The 22,877-nt window shown below is 38.0% G+C and overlaps 2 protein-coding genes and 1 long non-coding RNA gene across 11 annotated transcripts in view; 2 read left to right on the forward strand and 1 right to left on the reverse strand.

The window, feature by feature from the left end:
- Positions 1 to 17,757, forward strand: part of SPICE1 (spindle and centriole associated protein 1) — a 57,674-nt gene extending 39,917 nt beyond the window's left edge. For 7 of the 9 annotated variants that reach the window (XM_072811745.1, XM_072811751.1, XM_072811746.1 and 4 more), the window contains 8 exons: positions 1,345 to 1,492; positions 2,356 to 2,580; positions 3,375 to 3,530; positions 8,950 to 9,440; positions 11,824 to 12,007; positions 14,716 to 14,818; positions 15,781 to 15,868; positions 17,030 to 17,757. In XM_072811745.1, the coding sequence (XP_072667846.1) occupies positions 1,345 to 1,492; positions 2,356 to 2,580; positions 3,375 to 3,530; positions 8,950 to 9,440; positions 11,824 to 12,007; positions 14,716 to 14,818; positions 15,781 to 15,868; positions 17,030 to 17,083 (1,449 nt within the window). In that variant the 3' untranslated portion in view covers positions 17,084 to 17,757. The remainder of the gene's footprint in view (positions 1 to 1,344; positions 1,493 to 2,355; positions 2,581 to 3,374; positions 3,531 to 8,949; positions 9,441 to 11,823; positions 12,008 to 14,715; positions 14,819 to 15,780; positions 15,869 to 17,029) is intronic. The other 2 variants (XM_072811752.1, XM_072811753.1) reach the window with 1 other exon arrangement.
- On the reverse strand, positions 1,343 to 22,876 carry LOC140624829 (uncharacterized). The gene is made up of 2 exons (XR_012024263.1): positions 22,703 to 22,876; positions 1,343 to 1,417 (listed from the first exon to the last, which is right to left on the reverse strand). It is a non-coding gene; the product is annotated as an uncharacterized lncRNA (long non-coding RNA).
- The window catches only part of CFAP44 (cilia and flagella associated protein 44), a 126,489-nt gene continuing 126,186 nt past the window's right edge, over positions 22,575 to 22,877 (forward strand). The window contains exon 1 of the mRNA XM_072811729.1: positions 22,575 to 22,709. The gene's annotated coding sequence lies outside the window, so the exon portion shown is untranslated. The remainder of the gene's footprint in view (positions 22,710 to 22,877) is intronic.

Consider the following 22,877-nt stretch of genomic DNA (forward strand, 5'->3'; position numbering starts at 1 on the left):
GACCTTGAGGCCAGCTTTGTATTGCAGTTTACCATAAACTCCCAACCGCTGCACAGTCAGGCAGCTGTCTTCTGGGATAAGCGGGCACTGGCCATAGTGCAAGGAGACCCTCCCCCAGAACCTCGGTGCCTGTCTGTGCTGTGGGGGTCTCTGAAGTGTGGGCTTTTAAGACCCAGCTGAGCCTAAGATAAGCTGTGAACTACCTCAAACCGATTCACTGATACCTGCCTGACAGATGTTAAACAGCAGCGTGTTCTTCAAAAACTTTAAATGTCCTTTGGTGCCCTTGTGAGTTCACTATTGTGCCCCAAGGTGCTTCAGGCTTTTTTTGGGAACAGGCTATAACTAGACTCTAGGTGGTCAAACACAGAAGCAGAGTGTTATACACAAGAGTTATTGAAATAATTCAGGTGAGACATGGCAGCCTGGTCTATCTAGGTTGGAAGTAGGATAAGTTGTGAAAAGTGACCAAATTATGAGTATGTTTTGAAGGCAAGTAGTAGGATTTGCTGATGGTTGGATATGGGGCTAAGGAGAGGATGTGAGAAGAGTCAAGAACTCTTGATTCCAAAGTTGCAGACTGAGCATTTAGAAGGATGGAGTTGCTGCTAATGAGGTGAGGATGTTCAGGGAGAGTTTGGTTTTATACATGTTAAATTTGAGAAGCCTATATGTGAGTTCTAGATGGAGATGCTGAGTGGGCACTGGAGATGAGTGTGGAATTTGGGAAAAAAATTTGGACTGATATGAAATTGTATAGTATACTTCATTTAGTAGTCCCACTAATAATCCTTCTGACTTCTGATATCTGTTTTTATTAAATGCCTGTACATTTTGGATAAATATATGCATATATATACATACATATATGTGTGTGTGTATGTATGTGTGTATAATATTTCCTATCTCTGTATAGATAATTTTTGTTAACATTATTTATATACATTACATAAATTCTTACAGGGTCATGTTTATCAGTTTAAATGCCTGTAAAATATTCTGTTAAATTTCCTCTACTTGATATACCTGTCTCTTGAGGTAGCTTGAATCCGTTGATACCATTTATATAAAGAGGTTTTACAGATCAAAAGCCCTGTAAAGAGGTTAATTCTTATTGTTGTAGCAGTGTATTTATTAATTAATAATATTCCATTATACATTTACCCATTCCTCTGTCATAGGACTTTTAAAACGTTTATGATTATGTGTTCTTACAAATGTGGTATTCTATTTGAATGAAAATCCGAAGTTCCTAGAGTAAAGTAATGATATAGTTGTACATGTCTAGGTGATGGTCTGATGTCTGATATGTCAATGATGTTATTTCATTCTTTTTTTCTCCAGGCAAGACTTCAGCAGTACATGGTCACAACAGATGAGCAGCTTATATCACTCACACATGCCATGAAGAACTGTCCTGTGATAAAAAGCAACAAAGAAAGTCAGACATCAGAAAGGGGATCCACGAGTAGAAAAATTATAGATAATCTAGGTAAGCGTGGTCTTATTATCCCAGGTTGGTATTAAAACACAGAGTAAACAAAACTATAAACTTATATATTATTGGTCATGTATACATATATAATGTCAGGTGACAATCGCCATCACTATTTCCAGCTAAGATTTATGGGGTATCTGCTCTTTGCCAGGCATTTGTAAAGTGTTTTATGTGTATTATCTCATTTAGTCCTCATAATAGTCTTACGAAGTACGTATCCTTGTTATCTCTACTTTCTCAAAGAGAAAACCAAGGCTTAGCAAGATCACACAACTAGAAAGTAGCAGAATTTGCTTCCTAGAGTGGGGCTTTAATGCCAGCACTTTCGCCAGGTTCAGGAGGAATGGAGATGGTCTCGGAAACAAAAAGAAATATTGAGTTTTAGAAATTCGTAACTTCTGTTCATTTGTGATGATGTTTGGAAAACCTTTCTTCATGTACCATCATATGCCAGAGCCTGAATAGGACATTTAGGCTTCACCATGTTTTTTGCTTCCAAGTAATACTTTGATGAATGTCTACGTGTGGCAAGTATCTTATGCACTTTAGGAATGTTTTCTCAGGAGGGATTCTAAGAAGTGGCTGACGAAAATTTAAGTTACATGAGAGAAACTCACTGGCCAGTGCAGGTCTCAAGGACTAAAGGCTGTCAGTGCTTTTCTCAAAAAAAACAGCTTCCTCTTCCCTGTGCTGGGCCCTTGGGAGCCTTGCCTGTGAGTGACAGCTAAAGGAGGCGAGGGCCTCGGAAGTGAAGGCTCTAGAATCCGTGTGATTTTGCTTTCTGTGGAACTGCACATCAGTGTAAATACCTGCAATGTGTCCACACTTTAAGTGCTGATAGCCTCTCTCTTCTTCAGAGGGTCCCATTGTAAATGCTAATGTCTCCATGCCATTGGTGTTCAGAGGGGAAGAAGTGGCGGAATTTGCACAGGAAGACTTGCCAGTTAAACTGTCTCAGGTGCCAGCTCCCCCGGACAACGTGACTCTGACTAACAGTTTTCCAGCACATGTATTTGAGCCCGCTGTGCTGTTAACACCACCCAGGCAGAAGAGCAGCTCCGGATTCTCCCCCTTGCAGGACGGTAAGCAGGCTTCTTCTCAAGTTGTGTGGCTGTTGTTTTATGCTTGTATGTATGTATCAGGTTGTGTCCATTGTTTCCCAATAAGCAGAATTCTCGAAGATACTGAAGCCAAAAGAGAATTTTTCAGGGTTGTTTATATCACGGGTGTTATACCTGTGGTGAAATTTCATTATGTATCTCTTCTGTTAGACATTGTAAATATTAAATCAGATCAAAGGATCAAAGGCCTCAACATTAAAATGTGCAGTAAGGGAAATTCTTTTCTCCCTATGGTCCAGGAGTGTAGGAAAGGGTAAGAAATGAGGAGATTATAGTCCAGAGAGTAATGAAAGCTTAACCAAGGAAAGGTAAGAACTTGACTTTTTTAAGGATTTTGTAAATCAGATCTGGTTGTTAACCTCTTTCTCCTTGAAACTTTTTAGCTTAGCCAGTTGAGGTAAGTTTATAATGAAAGTTGATAGACAAAAAGAGCTTTAGGGTTGCTCTTTGTAGGACACAGAGTTTAAAATAAAATTTTGAAAATTTATTGTTAATCCTTGGCTCGGCGATTTTTAACTTGGGGGCTAATGGATGGCCTTCAGAAGTACCATGGAATGCTTTATTGTTTGGAAAATTGTGTTTATTTGTCCACCTATGAATTTTTCTGGACCTATATAGCCTTTTTTTTTCATTTTCAAAACAGTTCTTCAATCAAAAAACTACCTTAGACTTTCTCTTCCAGTGTTTTTAGAAAAATGTTATTCAGTCCTGATTTGCATACATTTTTCTTTCTTTTTTTTTTTTTTTTTTTTAAGATTTTATGTATTTATTCATGGGAGACACAGAGAGACAGAGACATAGGCAGAGGGAGAAGCAGGCTCCCTGTGGGGTGCCTGATGCAGGACTCCATCCCAGGATCCCGGGATCACGACCTGAGCCAAAGGCAGACGCTCAACCATTGAGCCATCCAGGTGCCCCACCATTTTTATTTCTTTAAATAGTGTACATTCTCACATAGGGAAACAGAATAATAAGTTTTATTGTCATTGGAACTTACAAATTTGGTCAGATTTTCTGTACCTTCTTTTCAATAAAGGACATGAAGAGGCTGTAAGGATTAAAGAAAATGACAAGTCCTTGTCATTATAAAATTTGTTTTGGTATTTATTATGTGATTATAAAGTCTGAAAGATTTTGTGGTAGGGAGACAGTGCTAGGCTGAGGGTCAGAAGTGCTAGAATGCTGGCCCATTTAATGACTAGCGGGGAGGCGGGGCTAAGACCCTTACCTTCTCTGCATTCATTTTCCTAGCTCCAAAATGAGAGATTTTTCTTTTATCTTTAATATTCCTCTAACTCTACAGTTCTGTGATTTGGTGTTACCTCTTTAGAGGCTAGAGAGTATTATTAACTCTGGCTAGATTTAGGATTATATGATTTCAGTTCTGATTTCTGTTCAGGTTAGATTTTCATTTCTTAAAGTAATCTTTCAAATGTTTACTAATGTTTATTAATACTAAATGTTTTAGTATTAATAAACTTGCCTAATGATTTCTTTGAGATATTATAAATTATTTTCCACTGGTGATAGTAAGAGAGCTTGAAGTTCTTTTTTTTTTTTTTTTTTTTTTTTTTTAAGTGCTAGGCACGGAGCCCAACATGGGGCTTGAACTACTTAAGACCTGAGCTGAGATCAAGAATTGAACGCTTAACCAACTGAGCCACCCAGGGATCCCCCTCCCTTAAGTTCTTTTAAGGAAACAATTACCATTAATATTCTTACTCTGATTACAAGTAGACTAAATGTTCACTAAAACAAATTATTTGGGGACTGTTATAGACAACCCTTTGTTAGCAGGTTTGCAATGAAAATAATTCCACACATTTCTTTTAGAGTGTGCAGATAGAACAACCTTCGAATGTGTATTCTTAATTGGTGAAGTTTTATCATCGTATTTTTAACATTTTATTTAGAATGCTCACATATAAAGAATTGTTCAGTTAAGCTGAACATGTAGATAAAGGTGGGAGATACATAAGGCTCTTTATCAGCATTTAGTTATGCTCTGGAACAACTCTGTCCAATAGAACTTTCTGTGATCATGAAAATGTTCTATGCTCTATTCAGTCTGATAGCCAGTAGCATCAAGGGGCACTTGAAATGAGGCTAATGTGACTGAAGAACTGAATTATTGATTTCATTTAACTTGAATTAATTTGCATTTGAATTTGAATAGCTGCGTATAGCCAGAGGCTGTCATAATGGACAGCATTGCTCTAGAATTTCCTATGATACATCATTTCCTTTAGGTACTAATTGACTTCTTAGTTTTATAGCCATACTTTTTGAAAGAGTAGTTTATATATGCTGTTTCCATTTTCTTATCTCTTATTCATTTCATTTTCAAGTGTCAGTTGTAATTTATATTTTCATGTGGTTAAAAAAAGCCGCATACAAAGGTCTCTTCCTCTTTCATCTTTAGACCTGCCCTAAGAGAGAAGCATTTTTTCGCAATTTGATTTCTGCTTCTCTTGTGGTGGTCTCCATAATTGACATAAAATATTTTTTATATTTTTTCTTAAATGTCAGCTTTACACAATAATTATAGACTGTCCTTTATTAAATAAGAAGGTTTAATTAACATTAACTCCTACTTCCCTTCTCTATCTAATTTGGATGATTATATTTTAATTTTTAATTCTTCTGTTGCTTAACTTTGTGACTTCAAATACTTTCTCTTCTTTGTTAACTTTATGCAGCATCTCCAGGCTTGCCGCTGGGAAAGATGGGGATACCAGCTCTGCTTTCCTTTGCTTCCACTTCCCACCTTCAGTCAGCCTGTCTTTCCTTTTACCAGATCCAGTTGGGTGACATTACATTGTTCCACTACCACAATAGTGTCTTCTGTGTCTTGTCTAGAGATGGATACTGAAAATTGCAAACAAATGACTGCTTTTTGTTTCTCGATCTATTATTATTAGCTTTGTGCCATAGGAAGGAGAAAGTTCTCAGTATAAAGATCAAAGTGAATTTCCTTTATTTCACTTGGTCAGTTGCTCTCTTATTTTATACTGACTTTCTCCTTCAGTTTTTGTTTTGCTTGGAGTTTCAAATTGCTTTTACCCTCTTGTTTACACAAGAATGATGTGCTTTTACTCTCTTGTTTACATATGAATAATATCTTTTGGTCCTTTAGTTATAGAGTCCGTGGCATGGAGTCCACCTTCCTTCCAGAGATACCTTCCCAAAGCTCTTGACCCCTGCTCCAGTCTACACTGCTCCCTGGGCCCACTGCACACCTCTTGTCCTGGGACTTGCTAATGTCACACTCCTGGGTTGTATCTACTATTTCTTGGATCCCATTTTTTCCCTCTTCTTTGATTTTTCTCCCTCAAGTTTCTGAATGAAATCATCAGAATGGGTGTATAGAAGGTAAACCCTAAGTTCTTAAAAATCTGAGAGTATTTTTACTTTTCTATTACACTTGGTTGATAATTTGGCTAGATATAGAATTTTGGTCCATAATCTTTTACCCTGTGAAACTAGAGGAATTTTTCTACTGATTTTTAGTATCTGTGTTGCAGTTAAGATATATGGTGTAATCTCTAACTTTTATTTCTTTGTATTTGACGTACTTTTTCTCTGTGGGAGCTTTAGGATTCCTTTGTTTTTATTCTGATCTTGCATAGGGTGTTTTAAGTATGTCTTTTTTCTCTCCTTGCACTATGAGGCACCAGTGAGATCTTTTGGACTTGAAGACACATGACTTTCTGCAGTTTTAGAAAGTTGTATATTGACCTTCTGGATCATTTTCTTATATATTTAGTTTTATATCTTCCTTATATTCTGGAAGATTTTTTTTCATTTTATATTCAAGCCTGTTTTTTAGATTTTTAAAATTTCACCAAATTATATTTTTAATTTCTAAGCAAGAGCCCTCTCTTATTGTTTGGTTGTCCTGTTTTTATTGATGCTTATTACAAATGCATTATCTTCCAGAAACTCTCTTCTGAGTAACCAGTTAGAATTTTTTTTTTTTTAAGATTTTATTTATTTATTCATGAGAGACACGGGGAGAGGGAGAAGCAGGCTTCCCACAGGGAACCTGATGCGGGACTCCATCCCAGGACCCTGGGATCACGACCTGAGCCAAAGGCAGACACTCAACCACTGAGCCACCCAGGTGCCCCCACCGGTTAGAATTTTATTACATATCTTCTGTATCTGAATTTTCCTTTGCTTCTTAGTCTTTTGTTCTGTTTTCCTACCCTGGTTTTTCTCTTTTGTGCTGTTGATTTTCCATATATGTCTGGTGATCCTTTATTGCCCATCATAGTTATGAATAAATGTCTAGAGTGAATGTTACAGATGGTTGGCATATGTTTTCTTTTCCATGGTGTAGGTTGGTCTAGGTCTGATTTCCCAATAGACTTTCCCTTCAGCAGTTGCTTTGTATATGTGGACCTGCTCTGTAAACTGCAGGCTTCCTTGTATGGTATGTAAGTAGGATCCAGAGGTTCCACTGGGGCTACCATATTTGCTCTCCCAAGAGCTGAGGTTCTTTTGCTTTTGAGGATGAATGGGGCAAGTAATGAGCACAGCCTGACTGACATAACATAAAGTAGATGAACTTTCAAGTTATTCTCCAATTTTCAATACTGCTTCTCACTTTCTCCCTCTGTATGGTCAGCTTTGAGCTAGCAGCCTTTCTAGGAAAGACCTAAAAGTCTTTCCCCCAGGAAGACTGACTTTCATCTATAGCGTCCTTGTAATATATACATGGTCTGAACTGTGGCTTCTGTTCAATTTCCTTCTTTCATACACTTTCCCACTTTTAGTCTTCCAGAAATGTGTTGAAATATCTCATTTGCTAATGACTGTCTTCCTAGACAATTATCTTTACTGATGTGGGTTTATTTATTATTTATTTATTTCCTTGTCCGGGAAAGAAGGCAAGTCTGTAGTCTTGAACTAGGAGCTTCTGTCTCCCCAGTTCTTTCCCTATTGGGTCATTTTACCTAAACTACTCTTGCTAAGGGATCTAATGGCTTCCAGGTTAGTGACTCCAGTGTACTTTTCTTTTGTCTTTGTGTTTCTAGGTCTTACAGTAGTATTATAGATGGTTAACCACTCCCTCTTGGTTTCTTTCATACCACATTCTTATAATATTTCTCTAAGCTATCTGGCTGCTCCATTTCAGTCTGCTTTGCTAGCTTCTCCTCCTTTATACAGCTCTAGATGTTGACTTCTTCCTCTGTTGGTGTTGGTTTCTTTTCTCATTCTATTCTTTTTCTCTAGATAATCTCAGCTAATTTCATTGCTTCCAGTACTTTCTATATGCCAGTGATTTCCAGTTTTATTAGCCTAGATAACTCTCTTGAGTTTCTGACCCATGAGTCCATCTGCTTGGAGGGATACTTGGATAAATCATCAGGCACTTAAACTTATCCTGTTCAAAATGGAACTACTGATAACGTCTCTTCCCCCAAATCTGTTCTTATCTTCTCCATCTCTGTAAGTCGTATCATTACCCACACAGTTGTTTGTGCCATCTTGATCTGTGTGTTTCCTTTACTCCCCACTTCCAGTTCATCACTCCTAGTTCTCTTGCCAAAATTTCTCAAATTTATCTACTTCGCTCCATCCCTATAGCCAACATACCTTCATCAGAGTTATCATCATCTTTCTCCTAGACCACCATGATGGCTTACTGGTCTCCCTACTTCCTTTCTTGGATCTTCCAAGCAACCACAGCATTTAAGAAATATAAACTGGGTCATTGCCGGATCTTCTCCACATTTCATTGCTCATGGATTAAATTATAAAATTCCGAACATGGCTTAAAAAGTTCTGTAAGAAATAGTTTCTGTACACCTCTCCAGTCTCCCTTTTTCCAGTTTTTCCTTGTTGCTGTGTTACACTAAAGTGGCCTCATTTCTTTCCTCTTTCCTATTTTGGGGTGTTCTGTATGTTATTCTCCCTGCCTGTAATGTTCTTTGCTCTACTTTCTGCCACATTTGTGATCATTTCATTTTTAAGTTTTACTTCTTCAGAGATGCCTTTTCCTCACTATCTTCAGTTTGCATTAGGTATTCATACTCCCTCCACCCCCAGGATTCCCAGATATGAATTAATACATGTATTAAAATGTTAACTTGGCAGACTTTTTAACAAGGATACTGATAAAGCCTAAGTAATATAAATGTCTCTGTATTTGATTGTTTGAGGTGGCATTGCTGGTATATTCCCTCCTAAAATAATTTAGGCATTCAGGAGTCAAACCCTTCTATTGAAATATATTTCAGACTACCATGATGAGTAATGAGAAGATTGTAGTGCCAATCTGTAGCTAAATGATGCATGTTTATTCTGTTTTAATTTTATCTACAGTATTAAGGAGAACTGTTCAAACTCGTCCTGCCCCACGAATTCCTCCAACTGTGGAAATAATTGAGAAAGAACAAAATTGGGAAAAGAACACCTTACCTACTGGCACAGACAATCAGAATTCAAACGAAGAGAATCACCTCTTCACTCAGAGGTGGAGGGTGTCTCACATGGGGGAAGATGTGGAGAACAAAGCCCAGGCTCCTTTTGTTAACCTTTCACAGCCCTTCTGCGGTTCCCATTCAAACACTCAGCAGGCCAGAGTCCCCGAGTTCTCAGAAGAGCCTCCAGTACTAGGAGACAGGCAGCAGCTTAAAACAAATGAGGCACTAATACAAAGAAAAGACATCTTGACACGAATTGCTGAGTTGACACTGCAGAATTCAGCTATCAAGGCACATCTGAATAATATTATTGAACCAGGAGGAGAGCAAGGGGATGGACTTCGGGAACTAAACAAACAAGAGACAAGTCATGTGAGCAACATGACTACAGTGAGTACCAATGAAGGGTTGATTAGGGACATTTAGGAATTTAAGGACTTTGCTGGAGCACTGTAAGGGCTGAATATGAAGTGATCCTGGATATCTTTGAGGCTGCTACTAGAAGGCTTATGCTTTGTCATGTCTTCATCACAACATAAGGAAAAGTTATTTATCAGTTATTTACCACATGCAGCAAGAGGACAATATAAAATAGAAAATGAGGAAAATAGGACACAGGTAAAATATGGAGGAAAGCTGAAATAAAGCTGGGAATGAAGTTATAAATATAAAATGTAGAATTAGTATGAGTTGAAAGTCTGCCACACAACTACATTTTAATTGAAAGCATTTTTTACTCTTACAGGGACTCCTACAAGAGAATTATGTGTAGCTGGCCCTCAATTCATAAGGAGTTAATTTTTAAGGACACAGAATGCATTTTCCTATAGAAATAATGTTTTAAAGGGTTATTAAAGCCATACTTTAATATACATGTGAATCATCTGGAGATATTGCTAAAATGCAGTTTCTTAGTGAGCAGTTCTGAGATAGTACTTGTGCATTTCTGATAAGGTGCTGGACTGATATTTAAACTTTGAATAGCAGAAGTCTTCTTATTATAGTGCAGGAATTTTGGAAGTTAAGTAAACTGTAGGCTAACCTGGTAACAAATCTTCATTTCCTTTGTGGGGAGAAAAGGGATTCTGAATTCCAACTGGGGAGTGTTTAAATACAGGTTCTCATGCTGATCCCAGTGATGGGAGAGACTTCCTTTTACCCCTTAGTGAGCCAGAGTGGTTCCTGTCAAGGTTCTAATAGGAAATGGAGCAGTGTTTTAGCAGTGGGAAGGAGCTGAGCAGGTTTATGGTTTAAGGGTTCCAGAGGTGAACGCTTCTATAAAAGGCTTTACCAATGATAGATTGAGGGCTTTCATGAGGAAGTTTAGGAAGGGGTTGGGGATGGGAAATAAGGGCTACCTCTGTCAGCACAGGGTCATGGGAAATAAGGGCAGTATAATGAGTGTGGAGTCACGGAATAACCTTCAGAAGGGCCTGCTAAGAGAGGAGCCAGGAAGGAGTATTAGGAGTGGGAAGCAGCCATTGGTATAGATGTAAGTACAGATTGCCTTAATTTTGAGTCATTGGAGGCATTTCTGTGTTTGCAGTTTTGACAATTATTTGAAACAGGTAACTAACTCTTGGTTTTGAAAAGGCAACAGAGTTAAAAACTGAGCTTGCCTACTTTTCTAATTAGTATATAGATCAGGCTAGTGAGGACAATCTATTATAATAGATCTATTATAATAGATTGTCCTCACCACTTCTTTGTCATGATCAGAATTACAAAGTGATCTTTAATTTAACTGTTTTGCTTCTATCTTTTTTTCATTAATGGGCATAGGCTGCAAATTAGTGATTTCTATTAGGAATTGTTTTTTCCCAAAAGGACATATGTAACTCAATGAAAAAATCAAGAATGACACATACATTCCTCTCAGGAATTTTCTTTTTTCTTTTTTCTTTTTTTTATATTTGATAGTCACAGAGAGAGAGAGAGAGAGAGAGAGAGATTGGAGAGAGGCAGAGACATAGGCAGAGGGAGAAGCAGGCTCCATGCACCGGGAGCCCGACGTGGGATTTGATCCCAGGTCTCCAGGATCGCGCCCTGGGCCAAAGGCAGGCGCCAAACCGCTGCGCCACCCAGGGATCCCATGGATTTTGTATTATAAGGAATTTTCATATTAAACTTATGTTATATTCCTTGGGTGGCTTTTTTTAACTTCACTTCTCATATTCCTTTCCAGTCATCTTCTTTCTCAAATTAGGTATCTGAGGCCAACCATGGCTTGGGGAAGCTGACCCCTGGTTAAGAAGAATGATAAGATTCCCAGAAATCTTTGCCAAATAATTCATGGTACATGCATGATGATTGGGATGATAGAAGCATCTCTCAAGTACAGCAGATCCCCTTTTGTACATTTCCATTTAAACCACAGATCTATCATTAATAGACCTGTTTCTTAGAAGTTGGATCGTTAGCAGAACTGTCTTTGCTAATGTGATCTTTTGTGTACCTCAGCAAACATGAAGAGATGTCTGACATCTCAAAGCAGGAAAGCTTTGTCCCACAGACACTCTCTCTCTGTGGACAGAGGGACTAGAGGGCTTACATGGTACCAGTATCAGGAGGCTTAGTATCCCTTTACTTGAGTCCTAGTTTTTCCACTAAATGACTTGTAGATTTTATTCTTTGCCTATTATTCAAGTATACATATAGTAAGGGATGCGAAGAGTAACTGGCTGGCTCTTAGTGGAAGAGTTAATTTTTACAAAAAGTCAAAATTATGTGGATTATTTTTAATGTGGAATTTGTGCCCCCTCCCCCCCTTTAGACTTTTCCAGCAGCACAACCTCTAATACCAAGTAGCATGGAGGAACGGATTGCAGAATTGAATCGGCAGAGTATGGAGGCTCGTGGAAAACTCTTGCAGTTAATAGAGCAGCAGAAACTTATTGGTTTGAATCTTTCCTCTCCAACAGTATCACCCATTCTGTCACCTCTCAGAGCATGGACTGGTTGGTCACAAATTCATAATTTCAAAGTCAGATACATGAGAGTTTTCACTTTCTTGATTTTGCAAGTATATATTAAGCTGTAAGAAATCTCAAAGCATATATTTCAGTGCTTTCAGTTTTACATAGAAAGAAACAGACCTAAGTCACAGAAGGCCAGTCTCCTGGTAGAAAGCTGTTCCATGGTGCCTGTAGTTAATCTTTGGTGTATGAGTTCCCACGTTGCCCAGTGTGTAAATGGAATTCATTACAGCATATGATTCACTTAGGACATATGCAGTGGCTGAATATAAAACATTAGAATCAAAATGATAATTTGGAATTTCATCAGAAACAAATTACAAGTTATTTTGTTAAAACCAATTAAAACATTTTCATTTGTGAATTAAACTTTCCATTCTGTTATTACATATGGAAATGGGAAAACTAGAGGGGATTCTGAGTAATAGAATCGTAACCAAAAAATGAGTTGTCATATTTTTTAAAATTTTTATTTATTTATTCATGAGAGACATAGAGAGAGAGGCAGAGACACTGGCAGAGGGAGAAGCAGGCTCCATGTAGGGAGCCTGACGTGGGACTCGATCCCGGGTTTCCAGGATCAGGCCCTGGGCTGAAGGCGGTGCTAAACCACTGAGCCACCAGCGCTGCCCTAGTTGTCATAATATTTACATTCAAAAAGGCATTGAAGAAATGAAGTAGATCTTAAGTTGTTCTTTGGCAAAAATTGAATTACTAAGACCCTCAAGGAAGAGAGCTGCATGCAGGCTATAGAGAGACTAATTTTGGCCCAGTATAAAAGAAATTTCTAATTGTGAGGAATAGAAAATAATTATATCAGTAAGTGATGTGTTCCCTGAGGTGCTCAAGTGTTGGTGTTTTAGAGGGATTCATCTGTCCTGAGGCTGGTTGAAATAGGCTGTCTTTAAGGTATTTGCCAATAAGACTTTAAAAACATTTTTTATTCCAGTATAATTAACATACAGTGTTATATTAGTTTCAGGTGTACCATATAATGACCCAACAATCCTACACATTACTCAGGGATTACTTAGTGTATTCTTAATCCCCTTTACCTGTTTCACCATCCTCCCACCCACCTCTCCTTTGCCAATAAGACTTTTTCTCTCAGTTACAAATCATTTCTTTTTTGAAACTTCAGACCTAGAAAGCAGACTTTTTTTGAAAATTACTGGAAAATGACTGATTATGCATTTCCCCAGGGCCCTTTCTCTTTGTTTATCCTAGACTTCTTCAAATGACAGCTTTGTCTGCTATTTTTCATAGTCATGAAGCCTAGAGGCAACTTCTGATTAGAATAAATACATTAAATTACCCAATACCTTTGAACATCTATTACCTGCCACCCTACTCTGGGCCCTGGGGAAACTGCTTCAAACAGGACAAATCCCTGTCCAGCATTATAAGATAATGTTAGTGCTAAAGTACAATGAAGAAGAATAAAGCAAATCACTCTTAAGAATAATTTTATAATTACATTTAACATCTTCTATTTCAATTGTTCTTTAAGGTTAAAGGTACTTTTATTTCTATTATCTTATTTAGTTCTCCACACACCCTGAAAGTAGACAGAGTTCATATTATAGCTATTTGATACATTAGTAAACTGAGGGAAAAGAAGTTAAGTGATTTGTCTGAAGTTCTAAAGCAAACTGGTAAATTTGCAACCTGTGTTCTTTTCATTCTAGGTTTATAAGATATTCCTTTTTAAAAGTAAAATTCTTGGTTTCATGGGTACCTTTGTGAGCTGTGATGATAAAGATATAAAAAATCATATGCCATGCAAAACCTCTTTTGTTTTCTAGGGTAATGGAGGAATATGTTATACAATGAAACATGGTTTCATTACCCACTAAAGCCCTGGAAATCACAGGTGTTTAGTAGCGATTCATAGGAGCCTCTCTGAAACTGCCCAGAATAGACTTTAAGTCTTTGATTAGTAGACAGTAAATATTTCTTAATTGATAACCTACTTGTGAAATATTGAAAATGAACAGTTATACTTGCCAATGGCTATATAAGCTCTTCAGCCAACTTTCCCCTCTTAAGTTAATGCCTTTAGGAATCTAATAATAGATTTAGAGGTTTTATTTTACTTTATTTTTTTTAAAGATTTTATTTATTTATTCATAGAGGCACACAGAGAGAGAGGCGGAGACACAGGCAGAGGGAGAAGCAGGCTCCATGCAGGGAGCCCGATGTGGGACTTGATCCCGGGTCTCCAGGATCACGCCCTAGGCTGCAGGCGGCGCTAAACCGCTGCGCCACTGGGGCTGCCCAGATTTAGAGGTTTTAAAGTTTAATTGAATGACTTAAGAAATTTTCCTTTTTCTTAAAAACTTAATTTTTTTGAAAATTTGTAAGCTGCTTTTGACAAAAATCTCAAGTTTTTTAGGGCTAGCTCTTAATTTCTGTTTATCACTTCCAGATCTGACATGATACTACTTGTCTGAAGGTTCTGGCTTTCTATGAACTGGCATGCTACTGAATTGACACTAGTAACTAAAGTTTCTTGTCTCACAGTTCATTTTGAAAAAAATTCTTCAAGGGTGTCTGTGGGCCATAATGAAAATATAGAAAGAACCTCCAAATTTATAATGTGAAATTTGCAGTAAGATAGAAATCAAGTTAAATTTTTACTTTTATTTTAATGAAAGATAATGAAACTAATATTTGTTTTTATATTTTAGAAGGAGGAAAGAAGACAATTGAGGTATCTATTCCAGGAGCAGAAGCCCCAGAAAGCTCAAAATGCAGTACTATCTCTCCTACCAGTGGGATAAATACAAGAAGGTAGGGTTACAATGTGCATAGTTACTTAAAGAAATCAAGAATGTGGTATGTTTCATTCTCTTTGTGAAAGTACAGGGTATCTGACTTAGGTTCAGACAGACCCACTTCTGTAGAGAAATAAAGTAATTGGAAAAGAGAATTTCTGGGGAAAAAGATGAGGAGTGAGGAACAGGCTTTATGTAGAACAGCGTGAGTTGGCTATTGACAACAAAAATAAGATAAAACATAGAGCAGTTTATGGGTTATAAAATTACAAGGTAACATATGACAGGGCAGATAAATTGACAAGTGGTATTTTTTCTCTTTGCAGTAAATGAAACTGAAGTTCATTGAACTAATTGTGTGGTTTGCCTAGAGGGGTCACATGGTTGGGAAATGGTGGCACTGAGGACAGACCTGGCTCTTGAGTCCACACTCTACTCACCACTACACTGCACTGCTGTTCTCAGGCTCTTTACTCTTCCAGCCTGGCTCTTCTCCTACCCCTGCACATGCAGATTTCATCTTTAATGTTAAAAAATGGTGGATATTATCATTATACACTTGTCACAACCCATAGAATGTATAACAAAAGGGAGAACCCTGATGTGAGCTATGAATATTTAATTAATAATATATCAGTATTATCAGTTGTGATAAATGTAGCAGACTGATGCAAGGTGTTAATAATAGGGGAAACTGTGTGGGGGAGGTGAGGCTTATATTAAAGCTCTCTGTACTTTATGCTTAGTCTTTTTGTAAACCTGAAACTACTCTAAAAAAGGAAGTCTATTAATTAAAAAAACCAAAACAAAAAACTTCGGTTGGTAAAGATATGTTACAAGTAATTGACCTCATTTGGACCTAACTCAGCCATTCTTTTTCAGGCTCTTGCCAATACTGAGATCTGTCAGTCTTATATAATTTTTGAAGGTTAATGATGGTAGATCACTCTCCCACTCTCTTTTATTTCTCATGAATAGATCATCAGGGGCTACTAGTAATTCTTGTTCTCCATTAAACGCCACCACAGGAAGTGGGCGATTCACACCTGTTAATCCAAGAGCAAAGGTATGTGATAAAATGTAATTGTGAAATGTGTGTAGGAGTCAGAAGAGTGGAGGGGAAAGTGGCTGGTTTAGTGATTTCCATTCTAATCAATTATTCTTGTTATCCTAAAGGTGACATAAAATTCTCAGAAGAAAGGAATTTCTAATCCACCTTTCCTAGAAAAAAAACATTAAGCCAAATAGTTTCTTTTTTGTTCTGGGATAGCTAAGGAATAAGATACAATTCAATAGGATTCCATACCCTGGAAATTACTTGTTTCATGCAGAGCATTCCAGTAATGCAGCAGGACATACAGGTGTGCCTTGAAGTAGTAGATAAACTGAGATATTGGTTCCCTCAGTGCTTGCTGTGGCTGTGTGAGCCACTCTCCTTGTCACTTTACCCTAGTAAGCTGTATCTGAGTGTGCCACTGGTTAGAGAAGCTGTGGGTAATCAATGTTATATATATTCTTCATGAGTTCTGATTTGCTGTAGATTAGACCAAATAGTAAATGCTTCAGTAAATATTGAATATTTATAACCCAGATTAATTGATAATCTCAGATATCCCAATTATCTAGCAATAGATGATTTGTCTTTTGCGGTTTCTTATATCCTAAACAATTTTTTTTTAAAGATTTATTTATTTGAGAGAGAGTGCAAGTGGGGGTAGGAGTAGAGGGAGCCAAGAGAGAACCTCAAGCAGACTCCCTGCTGAGTGCAGAGCCTGACGTGGGGCTTGATCCCACAATCCTGAGATCATGACCTGAGCGGAAATCAAGAGTTGGACACTTAACCAGCTGAGCCACCCAGGTGCCCCTGAAAAAGTTTTGAAGTAGATTATTTTATATAATTTGATAGTTTCTGAAATTTAGTAATAAATTTAATTTACTATGATCAAATAGCTTTGTTATTTTAAAGAGTTGTACCTATAATACTAGATTTATCCTTTATTTAAAAATTAAAGTTTCCTCTATCAGTAAGGGGATTTGTTGATCAGGGAATCAGTTATTTGGAATGACTCTTAGAGAATAAAAACTGCCAGTAGCAATTTAATTTTTGGTACCATTTGATGACCTTGGATAATTTTGGTTGTATGTACTTGGTCTAAATAATTGTATACCTTGATGGGCTTATGTTTCTGATTACTTTCTAAATCCATCTTGCATCTTTGTTCAACAGATTGAGAAACAGAACGAAGAAGGCTGGTTTGCTCTTTCTACCCACGTGTCATAAGTAAAGATAGTTGTACAGATTTTATTTTCAGTAGTATATTCTTGAGCTTCCACTCCCTTTTCCCGGCTCCTGCTTTCAAGTTTTCATGTCCTTTTAGATAAAACCTGCAAAGTTCTTGTGACTGAGTACTTAAGAAACAAAGAATAAAGCAATTATTTAAATCTTGGATCTTTTCAAAGAAATTTCCAACAACTAACAATGTACAACATGTTAATAAAATTTTGACTATAGGAAAGTTGAAGTTTTATATTTTAATAACTTCATAAATATTGTAAAATTTTTCTGAGTAAAACATTTTTACCTTTGTCATCTTTTTTCAAGTTTTTTGGTCTAGTATATCTTAAATGATGGATTCTATTTTTTTTCTGAAGAATTAAGTCGTTTTGCATATAACATAGTAAAATGGCATTTAGTCATTAAAGTCTGGTTTTCAGAAAAATTTAACATTCCCTTTGATTTCATTTTGGGAGGGAGGTCACTATTGTCTGTGGCTTTTTCCATCAAGTGGAATGTACAGCTTTAAAAAGTAGGTGTGGGAGCATTTGCTTATATTTGCTTATGCAGTTCAGAGTGGTGTATATATTATAAAATTCTTCTATAGTCTTTAAATGTGAAAATGTAATCAATAATGGTAGTATATATCAAATAAATAATGATCATAGCTCATTTCTAAATGCAGTAACATTGATTTATTGGTATATTTAGTGTTTGAAACAGAAATGGGTACTGAAGGTTGCTGTCAGCTTTCCAAGCCTTGAATCTACTACACATTCAGGGTAGTTTTCTTCAAGGCACCTGTTTAAAAAGCAATTTTAGACAGACAATGGTTTTTATTTTAAAATTGCTTTTTAAATGATCTCTGTCTTTTCACTGTGGGATAGGAATTCTCAACCTGGTATAGTAGGGAGTAGGGCAGGGAAACACATTGAAACTACTTGGGGAATTTTCTCAATTCCCTCCTCCTGCAATTATTCCTATTCTATGGAAGTGTCCTTTGCAACTTTTATTTGCTCCTCTTCATTGTGGTGGCAAAAATAAAATTTTTCTCTGTTATCATTGATTATATTTACATGAAGTCATCTATATTCATTTGCATTATTGCAGATTTTTCCATCTTTATTGCACTTTTTTGAAACTTGGTATTTAATAAATACTATCCCTGTCTGGAATATAAAACCATTTTAATACCATTCCTAATATTATTGAAATGTCAAGTTATCTGCTTGGTTTGAGAATACATTCCTTTTTAAAAAATTTTTTGAAGTTTTTATTTAAATTCCAGCTAGTTAGCATGCAATGTAATATTAGTTTCAGGTATACAATATAGTGATTCAGCATGTACCTACATCACCGGGTCCTCCTCACAAGTGTGCTCTTTAATCCCTATCACCTATCTCATCATCCCCCCCACCCACCTCCATGCTGATAACCATCATTTTGTTCCCTGAAGTTAAGAATATGTTTCTTGGTTTGCCTCTCTCTTTCTTTTTTCCCTTTGCTCGTTTGTTTTGTTTCTTAAATTCCATGTGTGAGTGAGATCATGTGGTATTTGTCTTTGACTGGCTGACTTGGCTTAGCATACTACTCTCTAGTTCCATCCACGTTATTGCAAATGGCAAGATTTCGTGTGAATGCGTCCTTTGGACTTATCTTTTTCTTAATATTTAATTGGTTGGCCCTTTCCTTTTTTCCCTTATATTCCTTTAAACTTTAAAAGCAATGATTCTCAACTTTGAGAGCATTGAAAAAGACCAAACTGTTTACTTGGGGAGTGAGCCCTTGACATGACATTTTAAAAAGCTGCTTAAGGTGGTTTAATGTGCAGCCAGAGTTGAGAACCAGTGCTCACTGGCAACCTGTGGAACTGATAATTTAAATATCCATCCTGCTAATACTTGTTTTTGTTGGTAAGCTTCAAAAGTAGATTTAAAAAACTTCAAGAATAATAGATACAGAGAAAAGAGCTTGCTGTCTTAGGCTTTCTAAAGCAGTGCTTCTCAGCTTTGACTGCCATTAGACTCACATAGGGACCTTCTAAAGTTCCCGTAGCCCAAGTCTCACTCCAGACCAGGTAACTTAACACTCTGGAGGCAGGGCATATACAGCAGCATTTTAAGAAACCTCCTCAGATGATTCCAGTACATCTACTCAGATGACTCCATCAGTTAAGTTAGCGAAGCCTGGGAAACATTATGAAGATATTTATCATCCCCAAATCATAAATTGTGCATGTTGGGTTTTAATTACACTACTTTGGGCCCTCTTTATCAGCATTCAGAGCCAACTGCACCAGTGGGTCTCAAAGTATGAACTCTGACCAGCAGTGTCAGGATCACCAGGGTACTTGTTAGAAATGAAAATTCATGGGCCCTAACCTAGATCCATTGATCAGAAACTCTGGTGTCTGTTTTAATAAGCCCCTCGTGATTCTGATGCATGCTCCAGATACAGCATTGCAGAGGGGTGAACTCTGCTATATTTGATGATATACTACATTCGTATTCACTTTTCCAGTTCAAACTCAGATTACTTGTATTTCTTGTGTTTAGACTCAAGATTTTGGGTAACATAGGACTTCTCCAAAATGCCCTAGGGGTGCCTGGGTGGCTCAGTCTGTTAAGCAGCTGCCTTCAGCTCAGGTCACAATCCCAGGGTCCTGGAATTGAGCCTGTCCTGGGGTTCCCTGCTCCGCATGGAGCCTGCTTCTCTCTCTTTCTCTGCCTTTCCCCCTGCTTGTGTTCTCCCTCTCTCTTTCTCAAGTAAATACATAAAATCTTTGAAAAATAGTAAAATTTTAAAAATTCCCCAGGAAACTGCTAATCAGTTGCTAAACTTTAATAAAATTGGCAGTTTTCCATATTTATTGCTTGGGAGAGAAACTAGAGTGATGATCAGATCCACAGTTAATGATACAATCATTCCTGTGCTGTATAGGGAGACCATTTAAGTTAGCAGAATTTAATAATTATTTACAGTGCCAGGCACTGTTTTAGCCACTTTTCATGAGTTTACGATACCTTTATGAGGAAGATACTATTCTCCTTTTGCAGGTGAAGAAACTGAGGTACAAGGAGGTAAGTATCCTCTCTAAGTCACACAACTTGGACATGGGGGCCCTGGGATGGGACATAGGAAGTCTTTTTACAAAGGCTGCACTATGCTGCTATCTTATAGTGAGCATGGTATGGAAGCACCATAATTATAACAGCAATCTCTATTGAGCCATAGCTGTGGTGGGCACTGTGCTGAGCTGAAGTATCCCCAATATCTCATTAAGGTCTCAAGTAAAACAGACATGTTTGAATGCCACCCACTTCCCTTTTCTAGATGAGGACATTGAGCTCTGGTGGTGAAATAATTTGCTTAATGTCAGAGTATATGAAGCAAAGCCAGGACTCAAAGCTCTCTTTTTTAGAGAGCATGTGAGTGGGGGAGGCATAGGTGGGGGCTAGAGGGGGAGAGAAGGAGAGAGAATTTTTTTTTTAAAGATTTTATTCATGAGAGACACCCAGAGTAAAAGAGAGAGAGACGTAGAGACACAGGCAGAGGAAGAAGCAGGTTCCATACAGGGAGTACAACATGGGATTTGATCCCGGGTCTCTAGGATCATGCCCTGGGCTGAAGGCAGGCACTCAACCGCTGAGCCACCCAGGGATCTCAGGAGAGAGAATCGTAAGCAGGCTCCATGGGGCTTGAGATCATGACCCGAGCCGAAAGCAAGAGTCCGATGCTTAACAGGCTGAGCCACCCTCTTTTTAAAAAATAATTGTTGAACTCTTCCTAACTTAGAAAAAAATAGTTGGTTTAGTACAGTGACTATGGCTGCAAGCACATAATGGCATAATAATCCAAAGCTTGGATTCCAATGCCATTTTTGCCATTTGGGCTGTGTCCCTGGATAAATTAATTATTTTTCACATTTGAGAGTCAGACATGTTATGTAAAAATGTTAAGAACAAGACCTAACTCACAAAAAGCATTCAGTAATGATGACTGCCAGTTTTTTTGGTGTGCGAATAAATACACTATTTCCTCTGTGTTTTTTGAGATATTACGTAGTGAATTTTTTGTGGTTTTCTCAGATTAACACTTGGACCTAATGCTTTAAATTTAGAGGTACTTCACCTGAAGATGTTTGGAAGTGAAAAAAAAAATGTTGAGAACATTGAAAATATAATATGCTGTTTAAAAATAAGTTTATCCTATGTTTCCTGACTCTTCAGACACCCTGGGTATATCATTTAATAACAGTGAAGGTAGTGTTTTAGGTATTAACTGCATCTAAATTTAAGGAGAATAATTCATTGGCTTTTGGCAGATGAAACTACTATCACAAGACCCATTTCTATCATCTCCAAAGGTTCTTCCTGTCTCTAAAGTATATCCCTCCCTTTGCCCTAGCCCTGGGCAACCAGTGATGCGCTTTTTGTCATCATAGATTTGTTTACATTTTATCTAAAAGGAATCGGACCTGGGACTGTTTTGTGTCTGGCTCTTTGACTCACCATAACTGAGATTCATGTTGTATGTATCCATTTCTTCTTTTTACTTCTGAGTAGTATTCCATAGAACGGATATTTATCCATTCACCTGTCAATGGCCATTGAGTTTCCAGTTTTTGGCTATTGTGAATATAGCTGCTATGAATATTATGTCCCCCTTTGTATGGACGTAAGTTTTTGTTTCTTTTGGCATGGAATGTCTTGGTATATGCTAAACTTTTAAAGAACCTTCCAAATGATCTTCCAAAGTCGTGCTATTTTACATTTCTACCAGCATTATGTGAGTTCCAATGGCTGCACATCTTCCATATTGGGTGCTGGCAGTTTTTAAAATTTTTTGCATTCTGGTGGGTGCGGTGTATGTGTACTCTGGTGTGCCTCTCCCAGAGCACTACTGTGTTTACTGGCCACTCCACACCTTTGATATAGTGAAGCAAGTATTCAAAGTCCTTTGCCCATTTGAAAAATTAAGTTGTCAGGATTTTCTTTTTTTTTTCAAGATTCCATTTATCATGAGAGACACAGATAGAGGCAGAGACACAGGCAGAGGGAGAAGCAGGCTCCATGCAGGGAGCCAGATGTGGGACTCCATCCCAGGACCCCAGGATCACACCCTGAGAGGAAGACAGACACTCAAGCCCTGAGCCACCCAGGCGTCCCCACCTTCTTTTTTCTTAATTCTAAGAACCTTTTTATGTATTCTCCATGCAAAGTTCCTTGGTCACTTATTGCAATATTGTAGCCGGTTTTTCTTAAAGTTTTTATTTAAATTCCAGTTCGTTACCATACAGGGTAATAGTAGTTTCACGTGGACAATATGGTGGTTTTAACGCAGTGTGTGGTAGCCAGTGACCTCAGGTACTTAAGCTTCCAGTACCGAGGGCGGCTGCAGCACAGCGCAGCCCAGGGCCAGCTGCAGGGCCACGAGTCCGTGCAGGAAGGCCTATACCTGCTCGCCGGGCCTCGGGAGTCCAAGGCTCCCACGACATAAAATCATTTCCTCGTAGAAGCCAACAGGGGCAACAGCGGAAAATAACGAAAGAAAAAAGGCTTCGTGGTGTATCTTTGCGGATGATCGTGTGCGATCACGGCCCCTTTAGGCTAATTTTCAACTTACCGGGCAGGTAGCTAAGTATCCAAAGGTCCTTTCGTTTACCAATATAGAATGCTTGGGATAATTATAATATAAGCTTGACACAGACGCAAAGCGGGGTCACAAGCTGATGGAGTGTTGGGCTCCTCCGTCCGGCCGCAGCCCGGGCCCCGCCTGGAGACCCAGGGCTCCCGGAGCC

The sequence above is a fragment of the Canis lupus genome, chromosome 35, assembly GCF_048164855.1.
Source record: "Canis lupus baileyi chromosome 35, mCanLup2.hap1, whole genome shotgun sequence".
Taxonomy (NCBI): Eukaryota; Metazoa; Chordata; class Mammalia; order Carnivora; family Canidae; genus Canis; species Canis lupus.